Genomic DNA, 24,733 nt, shown 5'->3' with positions numbered 1-24,733 from the left:
CAAAGTGAATACATGGTCAGCGGTAGAGAAAGCTCTCCTGAAGCCTGCCTGCCCTGATGAGCGTAAACCTGCTCGCTTAGCATATAAGCTAAGCTCTTGCTCCAACACTGCACCATAGAGTTTGCCAACACATGGCCAACCATAACCGTCCTGTAGTTGCTCGGATCGAGCATATCCCCAGTTTTGTGAATCGGCACAATGGTGTGCATCGTCCACTCCACAGGCAAACCCTCTGCTAGTGCCCTGTTAAACAGGTGTGCAAGAAAAGGAGCCAAAGAATCTACTGCATATATGAGATGCTCACCCTGCAGGCCCATATGGTCGGCAGCCCGTCCATGTTGCAGGCGGTGGATAGCTTCCTTTACCATCGAGTGGGTAAAGAAGCTAGCTGAGGCTCCTGTGGCTGAGGTATAGGTGGCTGCTGTGGGGCGTGGTATAGGCCCTCTGCATATGTGTGCCATGTCTGTGGGTCTACAATAGGTGTCGGTGTCCGGGGCTCTCTGAAGTGCCGCCATGAGATAGGGCTATCTCTACTCATGAAGAAATGAAAGATCTCTAGCTCTTGTATCTCTGCGAAGGCCTGCCTTTAGCGGCGAGTAAGTCTCCTCATCTCTCTCCTCGACTCCTGCTCTGTGATGGCTCCCAAGGCTCTCTGTATGCGGAGCCGTGAGTATAGGACTCTGCACTCGTCATCATACCATCTGTTCTGGGGCATAGTCCCAGTTCTCGTAGGCTCTCCTGAGTGGACACGATGTGGGAAGCTCTGTAATGCAGCCGTGTGTAGGAGTGATGCCAGTTGGGCGCTGTAATGGTATCCATAGGTGCCAGGGGATCCATGAGTAGGAGCCCATCCTCTACTCTGCCAGTGTATATGTCTGCCATGTCATGTGTGAAGTAGATGGTAGTGTGTGGCGTCGGTATGTGGGGGGCTGGTGATACTCGTGATCCGGCTAGTGAAAATGCCAAGTATGTATGATCTACCCCAATAGGACGAGGTGGAATGGAGAATGAGGTGACAAGCTGTGATGCCTCCAAAGACCCCATAATGTAGTCTACCACCGTGCCTCCGGTCCGTGTATGACTCCCATGTGGGAAGCATGTCAGCCCTCCTGATCCCGGCCACTGTAGCATCCCGTTATAAATAACGAGACGATGCCTGGCTCTCCCAACTCTAGTAAGTGGTCCCCATAATGTCCTTTGTCTGGTCTAGTGTCCTCTGATGGCCGACTAGCCCCTATCTCCTCTCGATCCACAGGGTGGAGGATCTCCATGTCATCATAGTCAGACAAGTGTATGGCGAAGCTCTTGTCTCCTAACATGTGATATATGCACATACTAGAGCCTCAATATCCTTGTGCATAGTTGACCAAAAGAAATAGCACTCAATCATGTGTGTAGTTGGTATGATACCTCTTTTCCTACATAAGGAAGAGCATGACACTCATCCATAACCTTTTTCCCCATGTTTTTGACACAACACATCGGCAGTTATCCTTCATGAGATACCCCTCTTTGATCACATAAGAGGCATGTACATGACCAGCAACTAAATCAGTCCATATATGCCCAAAATCAGCATCTGTATTGTACATTTCATGCATGGCAGATAAGTCCTCATGTGAGGCAACTGGCACTGAGCTACATATGGCTTTCTAGACAATGCATCTACCACCACATTCTTCTATCCTGGAGTCTGCATAATCTGAAAACAAAACATAGACAAGAAGTTTGCCATCCTCATATGCTTCTTTGAAAGCTTTTTTCGTGCCAGAAAGTACCTTAGGCTTTGATGATCTGCCTTGACCATAAAATCAGCCCCAAGAAGGTAGTGTTTCCATATGGTCAAGGCATGAATTACAGCCAAAAACTCCTCCTCATAAATGCCCAATGAAAGCTCAGCATCATGCAAATGACAGTTTTCATAAGCTACAACATGTCCCTCTTGATTTAGGACAAACCCAATGCAACTTCTCGATGCATCACACTCCACACAGAAAGGTTTCTGAAAGAACACCAGCCCAGTCATAATGGCATCCTTGAGGTAGACGAAAGCCTATTTCTCATGAACGGTCCATTGGTGAAGATTGCCTTGCTCTTAGCGAGCTCGTGCAATGGTGAAGCAATCCATGCAAAGTGCCTAATAAAACGCTTGTAGTATGAACATAAACCCAAAAAGCTTTGTACTTCATGTACGGAATATAGCTCAAGCCAATTTCAGATGGCTTCTATCTTCGCAAGATCCATCATGACACCATACTTAGATACAATGTGCCCCAAATAGTGAATCTGTGAGGAAAAATTCACTCTTCTTCGCATTGATAAAGAGCTTGTGCTTACAAAGCTCTTCAAATACAATAGCCAAGTGTTGGGTGTTTCTCCTCATTCTTGAAGAATACCAAGATGTCATCGAAAAACACACCTGTGAATTTCTGATGCTCATCGAAACTGAAACCCATCATTATGTTAAACATGGTCAAGGCATTCGTGAGACCAAACGGCATAATCAAAAAGCTCATACAAACCAAATGATGTCCTGCATGCCGTTTTGTGCACATCCTGTGGTGACATCCACTCTTAAGATCAATGCAACTGAAGCATGTTGACCCATCAAGTTTATCAAGGATTTCATCTGTGTGGGATTGGAAACCGATTCTTGATGGTAAGCTTGTTTAAAGCCCGGTAATCCACGGTTTCTGCACTAGCAAGACAAGTGAACAGTATAGCGAAGAGCTTGGTTGAACCAAACCTCGATCCAACACTTCGGTCACCTGTTTCATGATCTCTTCTTGCTGTCCCTCTTCTGAGTGGGGAAACGGTCATTTGGGCATTGGTCCATGTGAACAGCCGTCATACACTATGGATAGTCATGCACAGAGTGGGCAAGAGCCTAGTTCACATGGCCAGCCAAGTGATACACATGCATCTAATGCTTTGGGTAACAGGCATACGCATACAGGTTATGTGGAGAAGCAGACACATGTGCTACATCACACTCTCATGGAAAACAAGAGATGCATAAAGATGATCCAAATGTGTTGAGGGCCGAGATGGAACACATAAAGAGGTAGTTGTATGCCAAGGAGGAAGAGTTGAAGATGCTTTATGAGAGCCTGTAGGTTCATAAGCTTATGGAGGCCACAAGGCTAGTCAATGGTTGCACACACTATGGACTCTATGGCTAGGGAATTGGGTGTGAACCCTCGAGAGATAGCTCTCAACTATCTCATACGTAGTGGAGATGTGGTCAAAGGCAAAGCAGGTGAACTTTGTGTCAAAGAACTCCTGCGTATGGAGACATGTGATGATTTGTCTTGTAGAATCAAGCCTTATGTACACAAGGATGAGGTTTCAATGACTTCAAAGCAAGCCTCTACCCCGCTTGGTTCAAGAAAAGAAAGAGATGTACATGCAAGAGAGTGGCAAAAACGATTTGGTTTTTGTACATGACATTGTTAAATGTGATGATGTACAAGTAGAAATGCTTATGAGTGATAAGTTGTAGAGATTTTGCCATGAGAATTATCCCCTAAAAGACCCAAGGATCACCGCATTGATTTGATGCTAGGTAGTTCCTTGCCAAATAGACCCACATATAGGCCGGGCTTTGATACCACTGTAATAACACCGGTTAGGTGTGAATGTTTCTCGGCAGCGTCTCATGAATAGCAAGCTCGTCAACACTTAAATATGAACCAGAAAACAATGCAACAAATACACAACACTGCACAAGATAATACTGCAAAGATAGAAATTGCACAGTGCACCACCACTGGGACCGCGAACGGGCGGACCCCTCCTCCCCCTTCAATAATGTTGTATATTATTGGAGCATTTAATCTGTGCACAAAGTTCCAAGGGCAATGCAAATAATGAATACATGTTACCCAAACAATTATGTGTGTCGGTGTTGACTGTCGATGCCGAACTCATCGAAAAAGAGTAAAAATGACCTCGCCACCAGCCTCATACAGTTGGGGCTGAGGGAACACGTAACTCTGATTCCGATACCACGCACGAACATGTTCTCTCGTATTAGAGCCTAGTTCACTCAACTCACAGAGACTGTGGTACAAACCTTCGGGATATGGATACACAAACAGGTACTCATACAACAAGTACACGAACAGGCACTTGGTAAAGAACTAGTACTCAACAGGTACAAGGGCATAGATACCCTTGTGCCAATGCAAGTAATCAAACAAGTACTCAAGCAAGTGCAGGTGGAGTAGGTACAGCTGGTGCAGGTAGTACGGTAGGTACAGTTGTAGTCTCAACAAGTATAGAGGAGGTACATGGTAAGAACATCAGGTACTCAACTAGCACAACAGTACACATCGGGTTCAATAGACTATACATCAAGCACAGGTCGGGTACAATAATGTACACAATAGGTACAGGTCGGGTAGGTGCCTTCCTTACCCTTGAACTGGACATATCATGGTAGGTAGTCACACGAAAACAAGTCACGAGGAATCAATTTCAAGCAAGCAGAGATGCCTGCCACATGCATTATGCAATGGATATATCTCTAGTTCTTGGAATTTGTAAATAGATGGTCTTTTTGAGCACGGAATTGGCTCAGTGGGAAACCTAAAACTGGGATCCCTGACAATGGGTTCCACGTCCTAGCCACACTACGGGTGACACGAGGCCTGGCCTCCCCTAGGTGACACCAGCCCTGGCCTCAATACAAATGACACGAAGCTCCCTGGCTTCCCATACCTTGGCACGAAATAGGGGAGAACCACTTGGGCAGCCAAATGGTGACATACAGACTCAATTGTAGTAGCGAAAGCTGCCCTGTACTCAGCTTCACATGAGGATGTAGCCATAGTAGGTTGCTTTTTGCTCAACCATGATATGCATGAGCTCCCAAGGAAAAAGCAATTCCCCCTTGTGGATTGCCTTGTGTCATAATGACCAGCCTGATCCAAATCACTTAAGCATGGAGGTCAAAATCTCTCTCTCTTCCCCCCCTGCCCCGTGGTGGGCACAAAACAAACCAAGAGACTGGGTGCCTTGTAAGTACATGAACACACAGCTAACAGCTTGCCAATGCTTTGTCCCTGAGCTGTGCATAAATTTGCTCAACTGGGACACTCCAAATTGTATGTCCGGTCTTGTGTTAGACAAGTATATAAAACAGCCAAAAGCCTGGCTGTAAAGAGTGGCATCACAAAGCTCTCACGGTGCTCGAAGGGACCGATTGGAGAGATGGGGTGGCGGGATTGGGGAGGGGGGAGGGATTTATAGGGGCCTGGTCAAGTGAGTTTGATCATACATGTAGGTTGTACAGCAGGTGACAAACATCTGAAAAATGGCCACATCATAACATTTCACGCTACATTGACTATCTTAGTCTTGTAGTGTGGTTTTTTAAATCAGACTGCATTGCTTTTTTTTTTTTCATCATTGCTTGGGTAAGCGTATTATGGAGGTCAAGGTTCCTCAGTTGTAGTGACTAGGCTAGTTCAAGTAATGAGAGGAAGAAAGGCCCTTTTACCAACAGGGTTTATCAAGAATTTAAGAGCCATAGCTCATTTATCTAGAGAAGACAAAGACAGCGAGTCGGGAACAGCTCGGTAATCTTTTTAAAAACCTGAATTTTCTGAAGTGTGACTTGAAGTGCAACATAGCTTGATTTGATTTTTTGGAATTCAATAGCAGATATTGCATCAGGTGTCTGTTTTTCATGCTGCACTGCTTGCTCAGGTACTGGATGATCATCCCCTTGATCTGGTTGCCTTTCTGGTTGTTGGCTACCTTTATCTTCAATGTATTTTTTCTGCTCTTGGTTCACCTCCTGAATTTCCTTGCCAGGTGTAATCTCCATGAGTACTGCATCTGGACTAAATGTTGCTAGTGATGAGAGACTGCCAGGATGTCCTTCTTCCAGGAAAGTCATCTGTATCTGCAGTCCATCAAGGTCTTTACGATCTGCTTTACCTGCCATTTGAGTTGCCTGAAAAATGTTAAAAAAGATATAACAAGGTCAAACCTTGCACCAAAATGGACTACAATGACAGACACTGAATTTTCAAGGCTATAAAACGACATCCTTAAAGTCTTTTCAAAATGCGATGAACTCACCAAAGTTACAATTTCTCCCTCTAAATGTTTTAAGCGGCCATCAAACAGCTCTCCATCAACAGACTTTAGAACCTGTTAATATTCACCCAAAAAAACTTGTAAGTAAAGATTATCCCCTGTCATACCAACCTTAAAAAAGGAGAAGGTTCATATTGGTAGTACATGCCCAAATGTTATGAATACATTGACAATGAGAGCACACTGCCTCTGACTGGCCAATACCAACCTTAAGCATTGAAGCCTATTTTGACCAGATTTCATGTGAAATGAGTGGAAAAGTGCACTACCATCTCTAACAAACACAATTGGGCCCCCTATTATCGTAGCAGATAAATATTGTGTTAAACAGATGGCACATAAGAACTCATTTGATATGATTGTCACAAGCTATGCCTCTTGATTATCACATTCGTGGGGCTGGGGGGGGAGGAGTGCACCTAGAGACTCCAGGGGGAGGCCCTCAACGGGGAAGCAGTGACCGTCATCGCTATGGGCTTCGAGAAGTGATGAATCAGATTGCAGACGGAGCCTACCTGGAGGTTTCTCCCAAGGTCAAGGGTTCTAGTGGTCGACGGGAGTGCTCAAGAGAGGCCATCAGGGGCTTTGGGGGGGGGGTGCGGGGACAGAGGAGGTTGGATGGGAAGGAGGAGGAGAGGCTGAGGGCAGAGGGGTGGGTTAGAGGAGGGAAGCAACGAACTGGGAGGGGAGGGGGGGATCGAGGAAGAAAGTAGGGGAGGAGGAGGAGGAGGGGGCGGAGGAGGGTGAGGGTGAGGATCCTACAAAAGAGGGGGAGGATGGTATCTGCTCCCATCCCTAAAGAGGACATCTGCTGCTGCTGGTGGCTAAGGAATCATACCCTCCTGAAGAGGGGGAGGTTGGTGTAACACACGGAAGCCCTGAGAGTCTTCTTTCAGCCCTAAACACTCCTGGAAACATGCTGATGCAAAAACGCAGATATGGAAAGAGAGTAGAGAGAAAAACATGCTGGAAATTCAGTATATTCATATAGTACAAAAAGGGTACTTTGCTACAGCCCTAGGCTGCCTTCATAAAAAGGTGGTAAACACCCTAGATCTGGTCCCTACTTGGACCCCTAAGACCCAATCTCTAGAGGATTGAATGAATAGAATGAGGAGCCTCTTTGCCTATTTATAGGCCTTTGGTTTGCTTGGGGAACTGGCGAGCAGTCGGCCAGCCGACTGGAGATAAATCCCAACTTGAATATGCGCTTGCAGCCGCCTCAGCCGACAGCTCCTGTGTCCTTTGGTTCAGCCGACATCATCTTTAGGTCATCTCCAAGTCCCCACTACTGCCAAATCAACATTGTGTGCTCCAACTTCTGGTTCTATCTGGTTCATACTCTTTATCTGGCTGCCTCTTCTGGACCAGCATGTGAGAATGTCCATGGCATCTTTCATGCACATGACATCCCCCTCTGCTAAACTTGATGACGGGATTCCGACCTGTTCTTGGATGACTGTCATCATCCCAATCTTTTCTCGAAGTCCCTCTGTCATCCATCCATCCTTGGCAACCCTTTTCTCTGAAAGTTCGGCCTGTTCTCCAAACCACTCTGTCTAAGACGAAGATCTATGCACCTGTTCCATCCACAATCCATTCCTGCCCTGACTCTGAACACTGTCTTGGTCTTCATTCATGAGAAATGAGTCTGGCACTCTCACATCACCCTTGGAGGATAAACCTCCCTTGGGACCGTTGCCCGAGAACCTATCTGGCTCACAGGGTTGCCATCCCCTTTGGCACTGTGGAACACCACCAACAAACCTCCTGGGAGCTCTTCCCGATTCTGTGCTCCTTGCCTTGGGCTTCGCATCCGTGTACTTTCCTGTACCTTGGACCTGTACACCATCATATGGGACTGATTCAGTGTTTAGCTTTGCTGAGCCTGATGCTCTGATACCAATGTAACACGTGGAAGCTCTGAGAGTCTTCTTTCAGCCCTAAACACTCCTGGAAACATGCTGATGCAAAAACGCAGATATGGAAAGAGAGTAGAGAGAGAGAAACATGCTGGAAATTCAGTATATTCATATAGTACAAAAGGGTACTTTGCTACAGCCCTAGGCTGCCTTCATAAAAAGGTGGTAAACACCCTAGATCTGGTCCCTACTTGGACCCCTAAGACCCAATCTCTAGAGGATTGAATGAATAGAATGAGGAGCCTCTTTGCCTATTTATAGGCCTTTGGTTTGCTTGGGGAACTGGCCGACCAGCAGTCGACTGGCCGACTGGAGATAAATCCCAACTTGAATATGCGCTTGCAGCCGCCTCAGCTGACAGCTCCTGTGTCCTTCTTTGGTTCAGCCGACATCATCTTTAGGTCATCTCCAAGTCCCCACTACTGCAAAATGAACACTGTGTGCTCCAACTTCTGGTTCTATCTGGTTCATACTCTTTATCTGGCTGCCTCTTCTGGACCAGCATGTGAGAATGTCCATGGCATCTTTCATGCACATGACAGTTGGGGGGGTGGTTCCAAAATAGCAGGAAGACCGGCACCAAACCACTCTGTGGGACCAGTCTCCAAGCGATACCTAACACTAGGACCCTCTAGGGGGTGGATGGGACCTCCACTCCAGACGGATGCTCCTAAGATAAATGAGTTGTTTGCCACCTACCCCCATCCTCGTCGGGGGGGGGGGGGGGGGGGTGGGGGGGGTGGGGCGTTGAGGTTGTTGAGGAGGCTAGACCGACGTGTGGAGCAGCTCTAGTGAGGTGACCCATCTGTTGGCAAATAAAGCACTAGCCTGGGAGGCCTAAGTACACCCCTACTGAAGAATGGGATCCCCCTGAGGCATTGAAGAGAGATGACATGCGGTATCATGTCCAGAGAGGAAATGCTGATGTGGAGTGAAGGAATCCGAGCCACGCACGCCAACATCGAGGCAGTTGCCACCACTAGGGATTCCAACACTTGTCCTATCGTTCTCCCAATGACAGGGAGAAGAGGCAGGTACTCCTTCCTGAGGCTTGGAAAACAAACTATGACCAAGAATCCCGATACTCCAGCAAAAAAGTCAAAGGTAGGATCAAAACTGTGCTGCCAACATGCGAAGGATGCCTAGGCCGTGCGTAACGCTACAGGGCTCAACTCAAGCACGCAGTCTGAAGCTGCTAGGGTTTCAAACTCCACCTGGTAGTAGGCGACCCAAGGGTATGGATGCCTTTGATCTTGCCTGGCTCGCCAAGGAGGCTTGCCTGTAACAAGTCACGAAGCTGGTTGCACACTGGGCGGCTACCCACAATCTTGCAAACCAAAGTAGAGGCCTCAAGGCAGACTACTATTGAAGCTAGGAGCTGGAGGTCCACTTCAGAGAAGAGGGAGGGGGTGGTGGCCTTGATCAGGGATGACAGAGCGAGCAGCTGCCATGGAGTCCTCCTGAAGGGGTGAGGACCAAAGGAAGCCAATGTCTGCCAAAATGAAGCAGTCCGAAAGCAAAGAACCTGCTGCGAAAACGCTGGTGGGGGGGGGGAAGGAGGAGACAGGTCGAAGAGGGGCTTGGGTGCACGAGACCTGGTGCAACAGGCAGAATTGGGTGAGCAGCGGGCAGAGAGCAGGAGCGCGGTGAAACGCTGAGGGAGGCAGGTGGAGGAAACAGGGCAGCTGCACAATAATAGGGCAGGCAGGCAGAGGCGTGAAGGCCTGGTGGGAGGCAGAGTGGCGCAGGGCAGAGGAACTGAAACACGCAAGGAGAGTGTGTGCAGGGGGAGGAGCTCAAGTCCCGTTTTTTAGAGTCGTATCCTCTTACAAGAGCTGTTGTGAAATAAATCTCTAATTGGCATATGTGGATATTATTAATTAAACTGTGAGCCAACCCCAATCTAACCAATGGCATTCCTCATAGCGTGTGACCACTGACATGTGCCTCAACAAATATTTTGGTCTTTAAATGAAACCATCAAGAGTGATATGTAAGAAAAGGTCCTTGTAAAACTCCACCTTTGTTGAAAAATGAGAGCTAAATCCTTGTCCGAAACATTAAAGAGTAGAAAATGTTCATGTGGATTATCCATTTCAGCTCCTATTCGCTCAAGTGGAGGTTCGAGGCATTAAGTCTGTACTGGAAAGTTGATAATCTGTCCATGTGGATGCTTCAAGAAAGGAGTCATATACTAGTCCAATAATGCCACCCTACCCCAATGCTCGCCAATGGTATGGATAAAGTGCAATTTTAGGTAGACGCTAAGCTGTTAGGGACCAAAGCTTGTGAAGATAAGTGAAGGGTCAAGCTCTGAACTCTGCAATGATGATAGCTACGGCATTGAGACTTGCTCCTGATAATCCTAGGGAGGAACTTCATAATCTGGAACCTTTCAAAAAATGCTCAGCCCTTTCAGCGCCACTTAGCGGACCATAGAATCAAACAGTACACTCTTTGTCTGTGGATCAACTGCCACTCCAATCATGGAAGAGAACCATATGGATCATCAAGGTGAGCTTCAAAGCCTTCCTAATGGTAAGCATGGGCCAGAAAAAGTACCCCGAGGTATGTGTAGGTCTATTTGTTACCCTTTGTATGTAAATTTATGTTTGTTCACCGATGAGGCGATAGCCCAAGTGGTGAAGGAGTTTGTTGAGGACCAGGAGGTCCTTGGTTCAAAACCCCACAAGGTGCATCCTCAGCGGCATCACCTATGGGCGGATAAAAAGCGCCTATAGTCAGTGAAAAACGGTAGATACAGGAGGATCTTGGGCCTAAGGCTATATATACATATAGCCGTAGGCCCAAGATCATTGCCACCCTAGAGGTATGAAAGACCATCACCCTGGTCTTACTGAGGTTTTGGCCCGGATCCTTGTGTTCACAGAAGGTCTCTAGTGCACCCAATTTCGTTTCAAGGACATCGACACAATATGATATGCATACAATATAATAGCAAGACAATTACAAGTATGCCACATTTGTGATATGCATGAGTTAAGACTGAGGAGCTTGCCCTGCTTTGATGTCCAACATACCACAAAATCCAAGTCCAAGGCTGCATCCACTGCCTTTTTAGAGAGAGATTCGGCCCCGTGTGAAGGGTAGTGATTGGGACCAATAGGGTAGTTGGGTTAATGCTATAAGCCGTGTTGTGTTAATGGTAAAAATGATAGTGATGGTAGGTAGAAATCTTGGGAACTGTAGATGTGGGGCTGCTAGAACTTTCAAGGTGCCTTGCATGGCAGTCATGTTTCTCGCACTTATGCAGACACTGTGCAGAGTCCCAGACATGAGTGGACTTTGTCCCAAAGATTACCCCCACCTTCAGCATTATGAGAGGAGGGCTCTGACACTGGCCCAGCGTTTGCTTCGGTCACATGTCAAAACTCCATCTTGTCCATGAGGATTGTCTCATGGAATGTGCAGGGCCTAGGGGGGCTTCCCACCCGTAGTAGGAAGTGCCTTGTGAAGGACCAGCTCCATCAAGCGGTCATAGGTGGAAATATGGATGTACTTTTGATGCAGGAGCACAAATTGGATAGGCTCCAATGTTGCAAAACTGACAAGTTTCTTTCGGGCTTTACTTTTTGGTCTGGGCAGTTGGAACCAAAGGAGGTGTTTGCATTTCAGTTGCAGCTTCCTCTTGCCTCATGTTGTTGGATCTGGTGTTATTATACCTGCTAGTGCTCATTGGATTATGATCATGCATGGGGGTCAGAAGTTAGGCATCCGGAATATCTATGCACCTAACTTAGGGTGGCCTTTTGGGACACCGTCACAGGGCTCCTCCCCCAGGTTGACCATTGGATAGTTGGAGGAGATTTCAATATGGTTGAGTTGCCTTCCGACAAAAAGGGTGGCCGTGAGGGCAGAATTCACCCCTTAGAGTGTGCCTCATGGAACAGATTTACACTTTTCTTATATGGCAGGGATTGTTGGACAGAGGATGACTTCCAAAGGAGGCCTAATTCTCTCTCTTACTCTGGGCATAATCGCAGGACGGGGAATGATTGCATTTTTGCACGGCTGGATAGATTCTATGTAGATGATTGGGCCCTCGATAGGGGGGAGCACTATCGCCATTATACTTGGCACCACCAGATCAGATCACTGCCCAGTTGTTCTTTGTCTCAAACAGCTTGGGACTCAGAATGCCTCCCCTCGTGTTCGCATCCATGATTCTCTTGATTTGGATGCAGAGACCTCACTTGTGATCAAAGAGATTTGGAGGTCATGTGATGATCCTGACCCTCGCCACAGGGTTACCATGGCTCTGGAAAGGACCAGCCAGCACTATCAGTCTGTTGCGTTGGCCAAGAAACACGAGATCTTGGACAAGGAGAGAGCTATCAGACAGAGGATTGTGGCACTTCAGAGGGAACATGAGAAGCATCCTCATTCTCCTTGGATTTCAGATCTTTTATCTACAGTCAGAGCTGAGCTGCAGGTGGTCTTGGATAGGCGGCGTGAGTTCTCGTTTCACGCTACTGAGGCATTCTGGGTACAGATGGGTGGCAGATGCAACACACAATTCTTCTCCTCACATAGACCTACCCATAGTAGCAAGGAATCTGTCAGGTGTTTGCAGGACTCGGTGGGAGTGATTTAGACTGAACCGGATACAGTGAGGGGTATTGCCTCAGAATTTTATCGGATTTTGTTGTCTGCAGAGGCACCCTCTCCGTACAGAGATGTTGCACAGCGGAAAGTTTGGGAGTGCATGCCCAAACTCATTACAGATGATATGTGTTCCTCTCTGGAGGCTCCTTTCTCAAAGGATGAGTTGAGGCTGGATTTGCTGGCTCTCCCAAAAGGAAAATGCCCTGGGTATGATGGTCGCTCCCCATCTTTCTTTATTCAGTTTTGGGATCACATTGGGGATGGGATCACTCTTGCCTTGCAGGAGATGTGGTGTATAGGTATGATGCCACCCCATCTTACGGAGGGCCTTATCCACCTTATCCCAAAAGGTGGGGATAAGACCAACCTCAGGCAATGGAGAGCGATTACATTATTAGGTTCTGCATCTAAGGCTCTGAGCATGAGGCTGCAACCGGCCCTCCAAAGGATCATTCATGACACATAGAATGGTTTTCTCCAAGGAAAGAGTATTTTTGATAACATTTTTTTCATTTTGGGAAGCTGTTGAGCCACCAACCCCTTGCCATCCTTCTGTTGGATTTTGAAAAAGCATACGATAGAGTGGATTGGGGTTTTTTGGAAGGCACAATGGCACATATGGGATTCTCCCAGGATTGGATCAAAGGGTTTTCAGATTTCTCGCTCGGTGCAGCAGGGTTGTCCCCTTGCTCCCCTACTTTTTCTCATTGTGGCAGTATGAGCAGATTTCTTTGGGCCACCCCAGGAGTCATGGGTCTCAGTTTGCCTTTATGCATAGAGGATGAGCTTGTGGATTCAGAGTTAGCAGATGAAACCACGATGTTTCTGGAGGCCTCACATCTTGTCTTTGTGCTTTTCAGACAGCCCTGGATATGTTTTGTTTGGCTGCAGGTGCCAACATTAATTGGCACAAGTCTGTCGGATTTTGGGTCAGTGACTCCCCACAGATAGATTGGGGATTAGATGTAAGGTTTACTTGGATTGAGAGAGGATGTACTGCCAGGTACCTTGGCTGTCAGGTTGGCATTGACATTTCCCCAGCACAGCAGTTTGCACCTGTACTCATGAGCATTAAGAACAAACTTCAGCATTGGAGCAACAGGAAGCTTGATCTGGCATCCTAAGAGTTGGTGGTTAACCAAGTGCTGCTGGCCATGGCCTGGTTCATCACCCCGTGTTGGGTTTTTCATAGAGGATGCATTGGCCAACTTCGCCGCCTCATTAGGAACTTTTTGTGGTCACGGTTGGATGACACTAGTGACTATACACACCCGGGCTAGAGTTGCCTAGGAAACCATTATCAGACCTAATCCATTGAGCTGCTTGGGGAGATGTTTTTCCCTTCTGTCCTGGAGTGGAAGAGATTTAAGAGCCTCACAGAGGATCAGAGGGTTGGCCTTACACATCACTTGAGGGGAGCTAGTCGGAGGATTATGCAAATTGATGGAGCTTACCCAACCATTGGGTTATAGGGGCTTTTCAAGATGGATCTCCTCACTTGTGGTTTGGGGTTTTTTCAAGGACCAGGGTTCCTCTGCGGATTATGGGTCTCCCCTCGCCAGGGAAGGGTGAGGTACCATTTTTCTTTTCTGTTCACAATCAGCAAAAAGTGATACATGGTTGGAGACCCTATCCAAGCTTGGAGACACAGAGAGAATATGAATCCCTTCGTCTCCGAGCTTGGACAAGGTTGGCAGTAGCCGACATCAGGTGGTATATGGTTAATGTCTGCATCCGTTGTTGGTAGGCAGATGAATATCAATATCAATGACGGTGTCCCAAAGCTCATAGGAGGAAAGAACACCAATGATGGCATAGAGAGCCTCTGAATCCCTTTGTCTCCAAGCTTGGAGGTCGACACAGGTGGTACATACGGTTAATGTCTGCATCCCTTATTGGTAGCGGGTGAACGTGTCATGTGCATGACATGCTTATGTACATTCTCAGGGCTAATCCAGAAGGGGCAGCCAGAAAGAGAGTATAAGAACCAGATAGAGCTAGGACTTGGAGCACAAGATGCAGAAGTGAACCAGTTTGGACTTGGAGCAAGGACAAGGAAGGCTTAGGGAGCTGTTGGCTAAGACAAAACAGGCTGTCGACTGAACCAAGACAAAGGCGACAAGCACATCAAGATTTATGATTTAATGTCTGATCAGCTGGCCGACTGCTCTCCATGCAGTCCAAGAGACTATAAATAGCAAGTTTTGCTCCTCATTCTATTCATTCATTCCTTTAGGGAATGGGTCCAGCATTAGGACAGTTTTTGGGTGTTTCCCACCTTAGGAGTACCTTTTTGTACTATATGAATATACTGATTTTCAAGCATATCTCTCTCTCTCTCTACTCTCTCTTCATGTCTATGTTTTGCATCAGCATGTTTCTAGTAGTGTTTAGGGCTGAAAGAAGACCCCCAGAGCTTCTGCATGTAACATTGGTATCAGAGCATCAAGCTCAGCAAAGCTAAACACTGAATCAGTCCCATATGATGGTGTACAGGTCCAGGGTACAAGAAAGTACACGGATACGAAGCCCAAGGCAAGGAGCACAGAATCGGGAAGAGATCCCAGGAGGTTTGTTGGTAGCGTTCCACAAAGCCAGAGGGGATGGTAGTCCTATGAGCCATATAGGTTCTCGGGCAACGGTCCCAAGGGAGGATTATCCTCCAAGGGGTGATGTGAGAGTGCCAGACTCGTTTTTCAGGAATGAAGACCAAGACAGTGTTCAGAGTCAGGGCAAGAATGGATTGGGGACTGGAGGGAACAGATGCATAGATCTTATTCAGAGTCAGAGTGGTTTTGGAGACCGGGCCGGGTTTTCAGTGAAAAGGGTTGCCAGAGATGGATGGATGACAGAGGGACTTCGGGAAAAGATTGGGATGATGACAGTCATCCAAGAACAGGTTGGATTCCTGTCATCAAGTTTAGCAGAGGGGGATGTCATGTGCATGACATACTCATGTACATTCTCAGGGCTAATCCAGAAGGGGCAGCCAGAAAAAGAGTATAAGAACCAGATAGAGCTAGGACTTGGAGCACAAGATGTAGAAGTGAACCAGTTTGGACTTGGAGCAAGGACAAGGAAGGCTTAGGGAGCTGTCGGCTGAGACAAAACAAGCTGTCGGCCGGCTGAAAGAAGACCCCCAGAGCTTCCGTGTGTTATAGAACGTTAACACCAATCACAATGTCCTAAAGCCCATAGGAGGAAAGAACAACGATGGCATAGAGAGCATCTGAATCCCTTTATCTCCAAGCTGGATGAGGTCAGTAGCAGGTCATGGTCACGACATCTACATTTTCTATTGGTGGCAAATGAACATTGACACACCAATGACGATGTCCCAAAGCTTATAGGAGGGAAAAAACAGCCTTAAGATTGAAATTTGAAAGAGGATATATGTGTCGTTAAGTTTTCTTTCAGCACCGAAAGGTGGTGGTGGGCAGGTCTTGTGGAATATGCCATTTCTCTAGACAACAATTAGAAAATAAGTTATGTACCAACAAGCCAAAGCTTTGATACCATGTAAGAGAATACATGTAGTGTCTATAAAAGAGCACTCACAAGAAGTAGGATCTTTCATAGCACAAAACTTTAAAACTCAAATTGCATAATAACAGAGATAGAGAATACTATATTACTGTCCCAGTGAATCATCTTTAAAACGGCTCGCTGAAGCTTCCGCTCCCCCCCTGCTCGCGCTGCAGCCTGCACGCACTCCCCCCTCCCCGCCCTCGCGACTGTTCCCCCCGCCTGCCCTGTTTTTTGCCGCCCTCGTGTTGCCCCCCCCCCCCGCCTGGTTTTCTTGCGCCCCCCGCCCCAGCTCTGTAGCGCCCGCCGCCCCCTGCTCCTCTTCTTTGCGCCCCCCTGATTCTCCCCTTCTTCAGCGTCCCACCCCCTTCGCCAGCCTCCACCCTCTCTCCCCCCCACCCCCTTTCGCGTTGCCTCCACCCCCCCCCTGCTTTTTCGCCGCCGCCTTACACCCCTCCCCTTCTTTCTGTTTTTCCCCCCCCCCCCTGCCCCCTCTGTTTTTCTCTGCCTTCCGCCTTTCCCCCTCCGCCTTTTGTGCAGCTCGGTTCTTGCAGGGCTCTCCGCATTCGCTTGGCCTTCGACCTAGCTTCAGACACTGATGGAGGCTCCTCCCACCCCACCTCAGAGGGACTCTTCCGCAGCCCCCTCGCCCGCCCCTGCTGAGGATACCCCCATCAGGCTTTCTCTTTCGCCAGAAGAGGAAGCGAGCCTCGCCGCAGAGGTGGAACGCCTCCAGGCACATTCCACCATCTGCCGTATAGTCGGCACTCGCCCCAGCAGAGGGGAGATCCGGGATCTTCTCCAGGCCCGCCTTCTTGCAGATGTGGGCAAGATCCTGGACGTTCAGTTTACCGGGCCGTGGACACTGCCAGATTGAGTTCGAGACAGCCCAAAGCGTGACCCAGGTCCTAGCCATGAGTCCCCTTGACATCAGGGGCGCTCGGGCATTCTTCAAACCTTGGCAGCATGGCTTTGACCGAGCAGTGACCGAGCAAGGACAGCACCTATTCCATGTTACAGTTTGCTTCCCTGGACTCCGCCGCGAGTACCTTCCACTCCTTTCTAGGCTAGGAGCATTGGTGGGTTCGGTGCTTGAGACTGGCCCCACAGCAGCTTCAGTGGTGGCTAGAGCAGCTGGGCTACCTTCGGTCAGAGTTTTGGTTCCTGACATCTCCTCCCTTCCGAAGGTCATTTAGCTACCTAGGATAGGGGGGGGGATGGATTGATCAGAGAGTGGAGTTTTTGGGGCTTTCGAACCAGTGTTTTATATGCAGGCAAGTCGGCCACATGGCCAAGGCGTGCCCTCGCAGGAGACCCCGATCATCACCGCAGCAGTAGGCCCCCGATGCCCCGCCCACAGATGCGGCTCGGCAGGCAGCCTCTGGGACACTTGCTCAGCCCACAGAGACCTCGGAGTGGCAGCCTGGACAGGGGCGCCGTAGAGGGAGACAGCCACAGCAGCACGCCCAGAGACCGATGCAGCAGCAGCCACAGTCTCAGCCATCACTGGGTTCCCGTGAGGAACAGCTTTGCTCGCTCCGGTTTTGGCAGCGGCTCCTTCTCCACCCCCTCCTCCCCCTCCGCTCGCCTCAGCTCCCCGGGAGGCCCTGGCAGTTCCCTGGCGCTCACCTGCAGTCCGGCGGGCACTGAGCACCGACCTTGCTCGAGCACCGCAGAGGAGACTTGCCATGCCGATTCGGGCTTCACGGATATCCTCTATCCGCAGTCGACTGAGTCATCTCGACACTAGACAGCGCTCGGAGGCTTTTGACTACTCCTTCACACGGCTTTTTGGAGCGGAGGGCCCCCATGAGCTAGCACCCATCCGAGTTCATGTAGTGATACCTCCGGCCTGAGGGGAGGAGGCACTTGATTTAGCGGTGGCCTTCTCCTTCCCTCTCTGTGGCCCTAGCGACCGGGAGTGGACTCTGGATCTCGCTCTTAGCATTTTGAAGACTCAGGCAGTTGAGTTTTCTCACCATGTGAGCGATCTGGAGGTGATAGACGTGATAGGCCGACTCTGGGAGTTGGCTCATTTTTTCTTTGATACCGGGAGTGTGGATGCCTCCGGAATTCGACATTTGGTTGTTCGCATAGTGGCAGACTTAGCACACGACCCTGGTTATGTATGCATACACGAGGTTGCTCTCTCTGAGTGGGAGGCAGTCGCCATGGGACACAGCCACTGGCGCCTGATCCGAGATTCTTGCAGCACACCGGGTGGGCAGATTCGTAGCCACTCGGATGGGGACTATTCTCCATCCAAGCCGCTTGCAAAGGCCCGCCATACGGCTGAGACAGCCTCCACCTCAGCAGGTCATCCATGAGGATCATCTCATGGAATGTACAGGGCCTTGGCGACGCACACTATGTACGTTATCGTGGTTGCTTGAGGCAAGAGCTTCAGAGATGCCTGGTTGGGGGGAGTATTGATATTCTGATGATGCAGGAGCACCATTTGGGTGAGAGCAGGATCCGGAGATACGGTTCGGTGATGCCTGGTAGATGGGACACATTTCGGTCTGCAGGGTTTGGCCCCTTGGGTGGGCAGGGAGGAGTATGTATGGTCATTGCGGATGTATGGCGGCAGGCCATTGTGGATCGCGGGGTCATTGTGCCTGGTAGAGCACAGTATGTCATTCTGAGGATGCATGATGAGCTCTTTGGCGTGCTCAATGTCTATGCGCCCAACCATGCTAGTGCCAGAGCAGAGTTCTGGACCCTTATTACGGATGCATTGCCAGAGGCCGCACATTGGTGTGTCGGGGGAGACTTCAACATGCTTGAGGACCCGGCCGATAGGGTGGGAGACAGTCATGTTACAGTGCACGGCACGGAGCTTACAGCTTGGGAGCGATTTTGCATGACACTGTGGATCACTGATGCATGGCAGCATGAGGCTTTCTCCCGCTCTCAGGACAGTCTTAGTTTTTCTCGGTCGGATCGCCGGCAGGGAGGGACTAATCTATCACGGATTGATCGCTTCTATGTGGGCCACAGGTTCGGGGAGCGTGGGGGCTCCGTTTGCATTCTCGTTGGCACCTCTTTTTCAGACCATGCGCCAGTTATTTTGACACTTGATGAGAGGACACGGGAGACCAGCTTGCAGTTGAGGATCCCAGAGAGGGTACTTACAGATCCTAGTCTTTTACAGATCCTAGTCTTTCTAAGGACATTGAGAGGATATGGCATGATAGCCAGAGCTCTGACCAAGATGCAGCAGGCCAGTGTGCCCAGGGACTCATCGAGCTCAGCTCTTTTTTGCACGCTGTAGCCTTGACACGGCTGGGAGAGACTTGAGAGCGGGAGCGTCGGTTGAGACATGGCCTTGCTTCGCTCCAGCGCCTTCAGGAGCAGCAGCCTACATGTGAGTGGGTGGCGTCCCAGCTGAGCCAGGCACGCCAGGAGGTTAGAGAGGCAGAGGAGTAGAGGAGGACGGATTGACGCCTGCCTTTTTTATGCGCTATTGGGACCTTTTGGGGCCAGGCCTCCGCAGGGGCTTTCAATATGTTTTGGACACTGGGGTGATGCCACAGAGCTTTTCAGAGGGCTTGATCTTTCTTATCCCCAAGGGGGAGGGAGTGTTAGATGATATTCGGCATTGGAGACCTATTACGATCCTCAATACTGTCTACAAGGTCTTAGCAAAGGCCTTGAGTTTGAGGATCCAACCCTTCCTTGGGGAGTTGATTCATGCTACCCAGACAGGTTTCATCAAGGAGTGCAGTATCCTTGACAACATTTTCACCTTCTGGGAGGCGACGGCCCGAGCTAGATTTCTCAGTGAGGACCTGGTTGTGATGCTTCTCGATTTTGAGAAGGCATACGATAGAGTCGATTGGGGTTTCTTAGAGGGCACTGTGCTTCGCCTAGGCTTTGAGCCAGTTTGGATTCGAGGAGTGGCGGCTCTATATTCCACAGCTCGTAGCCAGGTGCTGATGGCAGGAGGACGGGGGCCGAGTTTTGAGTTGACCAGATCAGTCCGTCACAGGGGTGTCCTCTCGCCCTGTTTCTTTTTCTCTTCTTTGCTGAGGCTATGAGCATGTATCTGACAGCAGAGGAGGTTGGTTTGAGAGGACTCCAGCTCCCAGTCCGGGGTGAGGACCTGCTCGATGCTGAGTTTGCTGATGACCCGGGTTTGTTTTTGCATGGCCAGGAGGCCAATCTTCAGAGGGCAGAGCAATCGCTTCCAGGTTTTTAGTGCAGCTTCGGGAGCATTGATCAATTGGCGCAAGACAGTGGCCTTTTGGATCAGTAGCGCTCCCACTCCGACATGGAGCCCAGACCCGGGTTTTAGATGGATCCCTCTTGGCACAGCAGTGCGGTATTTGGGATGCCAGATTGGACTAGATTTGTCACCTGAGTAGCAGATCGCCCAGCTTCTTCTGAGCATTCGGAAGAAGCTTTTGTATTGGAGTACAGCTCGGCTATCCTTGGCTGGGAGGGTGGTGGTGGCAAATCAGGTGGTTTTAGCGACCATGTGGTACATCACGTCTTGCTGGATCTTCTCGAGCTCTTGCATCAGCCAGGTACAGAGGCTGATCAGGAACTTTCTTTGGTCTGGGCGGGATGGTCAGCCAGCCCGGGCTAAGGTTGCTTGGGCAGTTATTACTCTTCCGCTGGCCCAGGGGGGCTTGGGCATTATAGATCCAGTTGATCAGAGTAGAGCCTTATTGGGGAAGCTTATTGTTCGGGGGCTGCTTCCAGGCGCTGAGCCTTGGAAAGAGCTTCTTTTTTAGCAACTGCAGGCTAGGGCTCCCCCAACAGGGGGCACTTGGGCACCAGAGATACGATGGATCTTCATAGAGATGAGGAGGACAGGCCTCAGTAGAGGATGGGAGGACAGATTTGCCTTGAGCATCCTGCGAGCTTGGGAGTTGCTGAGACCGGGGCTCTCTCGGAGACCTCCTTCTTGTGATGAGGAGCGGGCCAGACAGCCGCTCATTTGGAGCCCAGCGATACACACAAAGCAGGGTCATATGCTGGGTTCTTGGCCTCGTCTAGTCTGGGGACCATTGGCGGCAGGCCCAACACGTAGTTTTGGAGACTGGCAGGCCTTCTGCAGTCTCCCAGAGGAGATCCAGGTGGAGAGGCTGAGTCACTTCAGAGGGGGGTTGATTATGAGGGATGACATTAAGGAGGCACTCACCGAGGAGTGGTTCACGCCTTTCGAGCCAATGGCCCCACGGTGGATGGGAGCCTTTACACAGTTGGAGATCCTGATTGCTGTCAGAGCTTGCACTGAGGATGGTAGATGCCTCTACTATGAGATCCAGGATGAGGGCAGACTTCAGAGAGTGGAGGCGGAGTCGCCTTTGGTTGCAGAGTGCATCTTTCAGAGGATACGGGTAGTGGCCGCCGCTTCCTGGAAGTGGCATATTGATCCAGACCCTGCAGATGTGGACTCTGATTGGCGCATATGGGCATATGTTGCGCGCCCCTTGGCCCGGCTCCAGTGGAACCCTGGCGAGTACAAGTGGCAGGATCCTTATGCATCCCCCGAGGCCACAGAGATCACCTTTTTCCAGTACACTATTCGGTTGGGGGGAGATATTTTGATTGCGAGGAGGATGGTCTCTCTAGCTGCATCAGAGCATTGGCGGCTACAGGGACTCTCACAGGCGTTCCTGGAGGATTTTTGGACCAGGCTCTGGGCTAGTTGACAGGCACGCAAGATCTCGACTTTCCAGTGGCTGGTCGCCCACAGGGGCTCTGCAGTTGGCACCTGGCTTGTCTACAGTGGTCTTCCGGCGGCCTGCGTCCGATGCGGCCACCCTTTGGAGACACAGAGACACTGCCTATGGGACTGTCCTGAGGCGCAGCAGATTCGGCTGCGGATGCTGCGCATTCTGGCCCCCGTCTCTCCAAAGGGCATGTATACGTGGGGTGCCGCTGCTTGGTCGACTTCGTCAGGACCTGCTCTGGGATATGAGACGGAGCAGGACAGCCAGGCCATCAGATTCATTAGGGGCCAGCCTCGCCTTGTTCCTTCACCGGATTTCTCGTCCGCCGGCTGGACACAGGAGAGGGATCTACGATGGGAGCTCCTCAGCAGCCTCACCATCTGGTTCACCTGGAGAGCCCAGTGTTTCAGGGCCTTTGAGGGGAGACTGGAGCCACCAGCAGAGACTGTTCGGGGGATTTGGCAGGAGTTGATCCACACCCTGCGAGGACAGTATGACCGCATCCGGGGCGACTCGGATGAGGCGATCTTGCGGGGCCAGGCCTTTCACACCACTTGGCGCAGCAGCCCCTTCTATACCCTACACGCGGGTTCCCCCCGCTGGCACTACAGGCCACCTATTTGGCTTTTCCCCCCTCCTATTGTATGATATAGCCCCTTAGTTCTTTGTACTAATATTTGTACTTTTTTTGCACCTAGGGAGAGTCTCCCTAGCTGCCTTGATTGGATCTCTGCTCTGTTTTCTTATGAGCAGGAGAGGGTCTTTTGTAGCCCTACGGGCATTTTTTATATAACTAATGAAAGGATCTTTTCTCGGAAAAAAAAAAGAGAATACTATATTACTGAAGTGATATAATAGATGGTAAATCCCTACACCCATGTGGGAGTGATATTATCCATACCCTTATGGCAACCTAGGCCAGAATCCACGGATCTTCGAGGGCCGCAGAGAGAAAGTGCGGCCAGTTTATGAGAGATGGGATCATGGTCTATTCTTCATTTCTACTCATATGGGACCTTGTTGGCAACACAAGCACCCGATTGGTTGAGATCTCCACCTAGTTTGGTTTGAAATCTCCCTTTTGTATATTTTTTCATACTTAATAGAAGTCCCTTCTCTGGAAAAAAAAAAAAAAAACCTTGCAAGGTGCAGAGAGAGAGAGAGAGAGAGAGAGAGAGAGATTTACTTTTTGTTCTACTGTAATGTCAGATATTATTTTCGGATCTAATGTCATCTCTATATGAGAAGCCATCTCTTTTGCAATCATCTCAATTGCAGGGGTTTGAATATTTGTGGATGATGCTCTTCTCGAGGCTCCAGGCATCACTGACCGCACTTGCTGCTTGAGTTCATCAAAAGCTGATTTCATTTTCTCAAGGCCCTGTAGAGACAAATCATCTATTAGGAACTACATGTGTTGTTACCTTTCTCCTGGCTAATGATTTAAATATAGTGTAACAGACTATTAAATTCTTGATTGCATGCTTTAGATAACTTAATTGTTTCCAAAAGGAGGGAGACTTGCTAACCTCTTTAGCTTGAGCTGTAGACCGGACAAGTTGATCCACAGTGTCATAATCTGCTTTTCTTTGTAGACGATTCTGAATCTCGGTTAGAACTACCCCCAAGTCTGGATTCACTGATGAAGGCTCATGCAGACTTTCACGTGGTGCCGAAATATCTAAAATTGGTAACATCTCAATGTCTGACCGCAAATTCTGAGATGTCATGAGGAAAAAATGAAGCATTAACTAAATATGTTGTCATTTTCATTGACTAAGAAACAAAATATTAATAGCTTTTTCACACAAACGGCCCGGTGTTCACAAGACTTCTTGCTATTGTTCACTTACTCACATATTTTCATTTATCTATGTGCATGTGCGAACATGCATGCACGTGCACACATGCATGTTTCTACTTACATATGTACGAATGTATGTGTACCTACATATGTATGTATGTATGTAAGTAAGCATATGTTGTTTAAGTAATTTTGAGTTCCATTACCCTGCAAATCTTTTGAAGTGATTCAATATCAGAAGAGTAAGCTTTTGCTGCATCTTGCATTGTTGCCTTGAGCTCCTTAATCTGCAGCTCGTATTGTATTGGACATTTACTAGAATCTCTTTCTTGGCCGAAAAGAAGAAGAATTTAAACCATACAATCTATCTACAACTGCATTAAATGCACTTGAACATTTGTAGAGACCGTCAAAAGATTTTTATTATGGACCTAAAACTCTGCGGGTGCCACAGAGCAAGAATGTATAATAATACCTGAGTGCACAGGAGGTGGTATTTTATTTAGATCTACATGCAGTTTTTACATTAGCAGTTGTATCCGTAGTGGTGTTCAGTATTCAGGCTATTTACACAACATTCTCTCCATGCCATAGCTAAGGGCAAGATTTCTGTGGATGGGCTCCCAAAGCCAGAAAGTGTGGTGTAGCCAGGCTCAACTCAAAAGTATGTATAGTTATAGGATATAATCTATATACTCACAAAAACATGAATTGGCCTAATTTTTATTACCCTCCACATTGACATGATATGGGGGTTGAAGCCCTTGGGCCTAAATCAAGCATCATTTACATGCAGAAAACTTGATCTCACCTGGTCTTCCAGTCTACTGATCCTATCGTTCTGATCATCAAAATTTGCTTGCAAGGCTTCTATTCTTTCGTTCATTGGTGGTCCAGATTGTTGATCAGTAGTATCATTCAAGTCTTTCCCTTCCTGCAAGCCCGGAGTTTTCTCTTCTATTGCAGACAGCCGGGTTGGTAGCGATTGAAGGATTGAAAGGTCAGCAGCTTGCAACCCTGCTACCACATCGCCATACTGCTTTGCAATATCATCCAGTCTGCAT

The 24,733-nt window shown here is 48.9% G+C and overlaps 1 protein-coding gene and 1 long non-coding RNA gene across 8 annotated transcripts in view; one reads left to right on the top strand and one right to left on the bottom strand.

The window, feature by feature from the left end:
- LOC147611784 (uncharacterized) overlaps positions 1 to 24,733 on the bottom strand; it is a 76,879-nt gene that overhangs the window by 19,565 nt on the left and 32,581 nt on the right. For 4 of the 7 annotated variants that reach the window (XM_086783613.1, XM_086783616.1, XM_086783614.1 and 1 more), the window contains exons 4-9: positions 24,481 to 24,727; positions 23,876 to 23,956; positions 23,395 to 23,583; positions 23,052 to 23,246; positions 6,091 to 6,162; positions 5,600 to 5,962 (exon numbers count right to left, since the gene is read on the bottom strand). In XM_086783613.1, the coding sequence (XP_086639739.1) occupies positions 5,600 to 5,962; positions 6,091 to 6,162; positions 23,052 to 23,246; positions 23,395 to 23,583; positions 23,876 to 23,956; positions 24,481 to 24,727 (1,147 nt within the window). The remainder of the gene's footprint in view (positions 1 to 5,599; positions 5,963 to 6,090; positions 6,163 to 23,051; positions 23,247 to 23,394; positions 23,584 to 23,875; positions 23,957 to 24,480; positions 24,728 to 24,733) is intronic. The other 3 variants (XM_086783617.1, XM_086783618.1, XM_086783619.1) reach the window with 1 other exon arrangement.
- Positions 1,289 to 24,529, top strand: LOC147611786 (uncharacterized). Its single transcript, XR_015263588.1, has 5 exons — positions 1,289 to 5,712; positions 5,821 to 5,926; positions 23,144 to 23,555; positions 24,264 to 24,333; positions 24,466 to 24,529. It is a non-coding gene; the product is annotated as an uncharacterized LOC147611786 (long non-coding RNA).

The sequence above is a fragment of the Cibotium barometz genome, chromosome 46 (assembly GCF_041138505.1).
Source record: "Cibotium barometz isolate CiBa-2024 chromosome 46, ASM4113850v1, whole genome shotgun sequence".
Taxonomy (NCBI): domain Eukaryota; kingdom Viridiplantae; phylum Streptophyta; class Polypodiopsida; order Cyatheales; family Cibotiaceae; genus Cibotium; species Cibotium barometz.
Note: the sequence above shows the minus strand (reverse complement) of the source record. Positions and strands in the feature narration are given on the sequence as shown.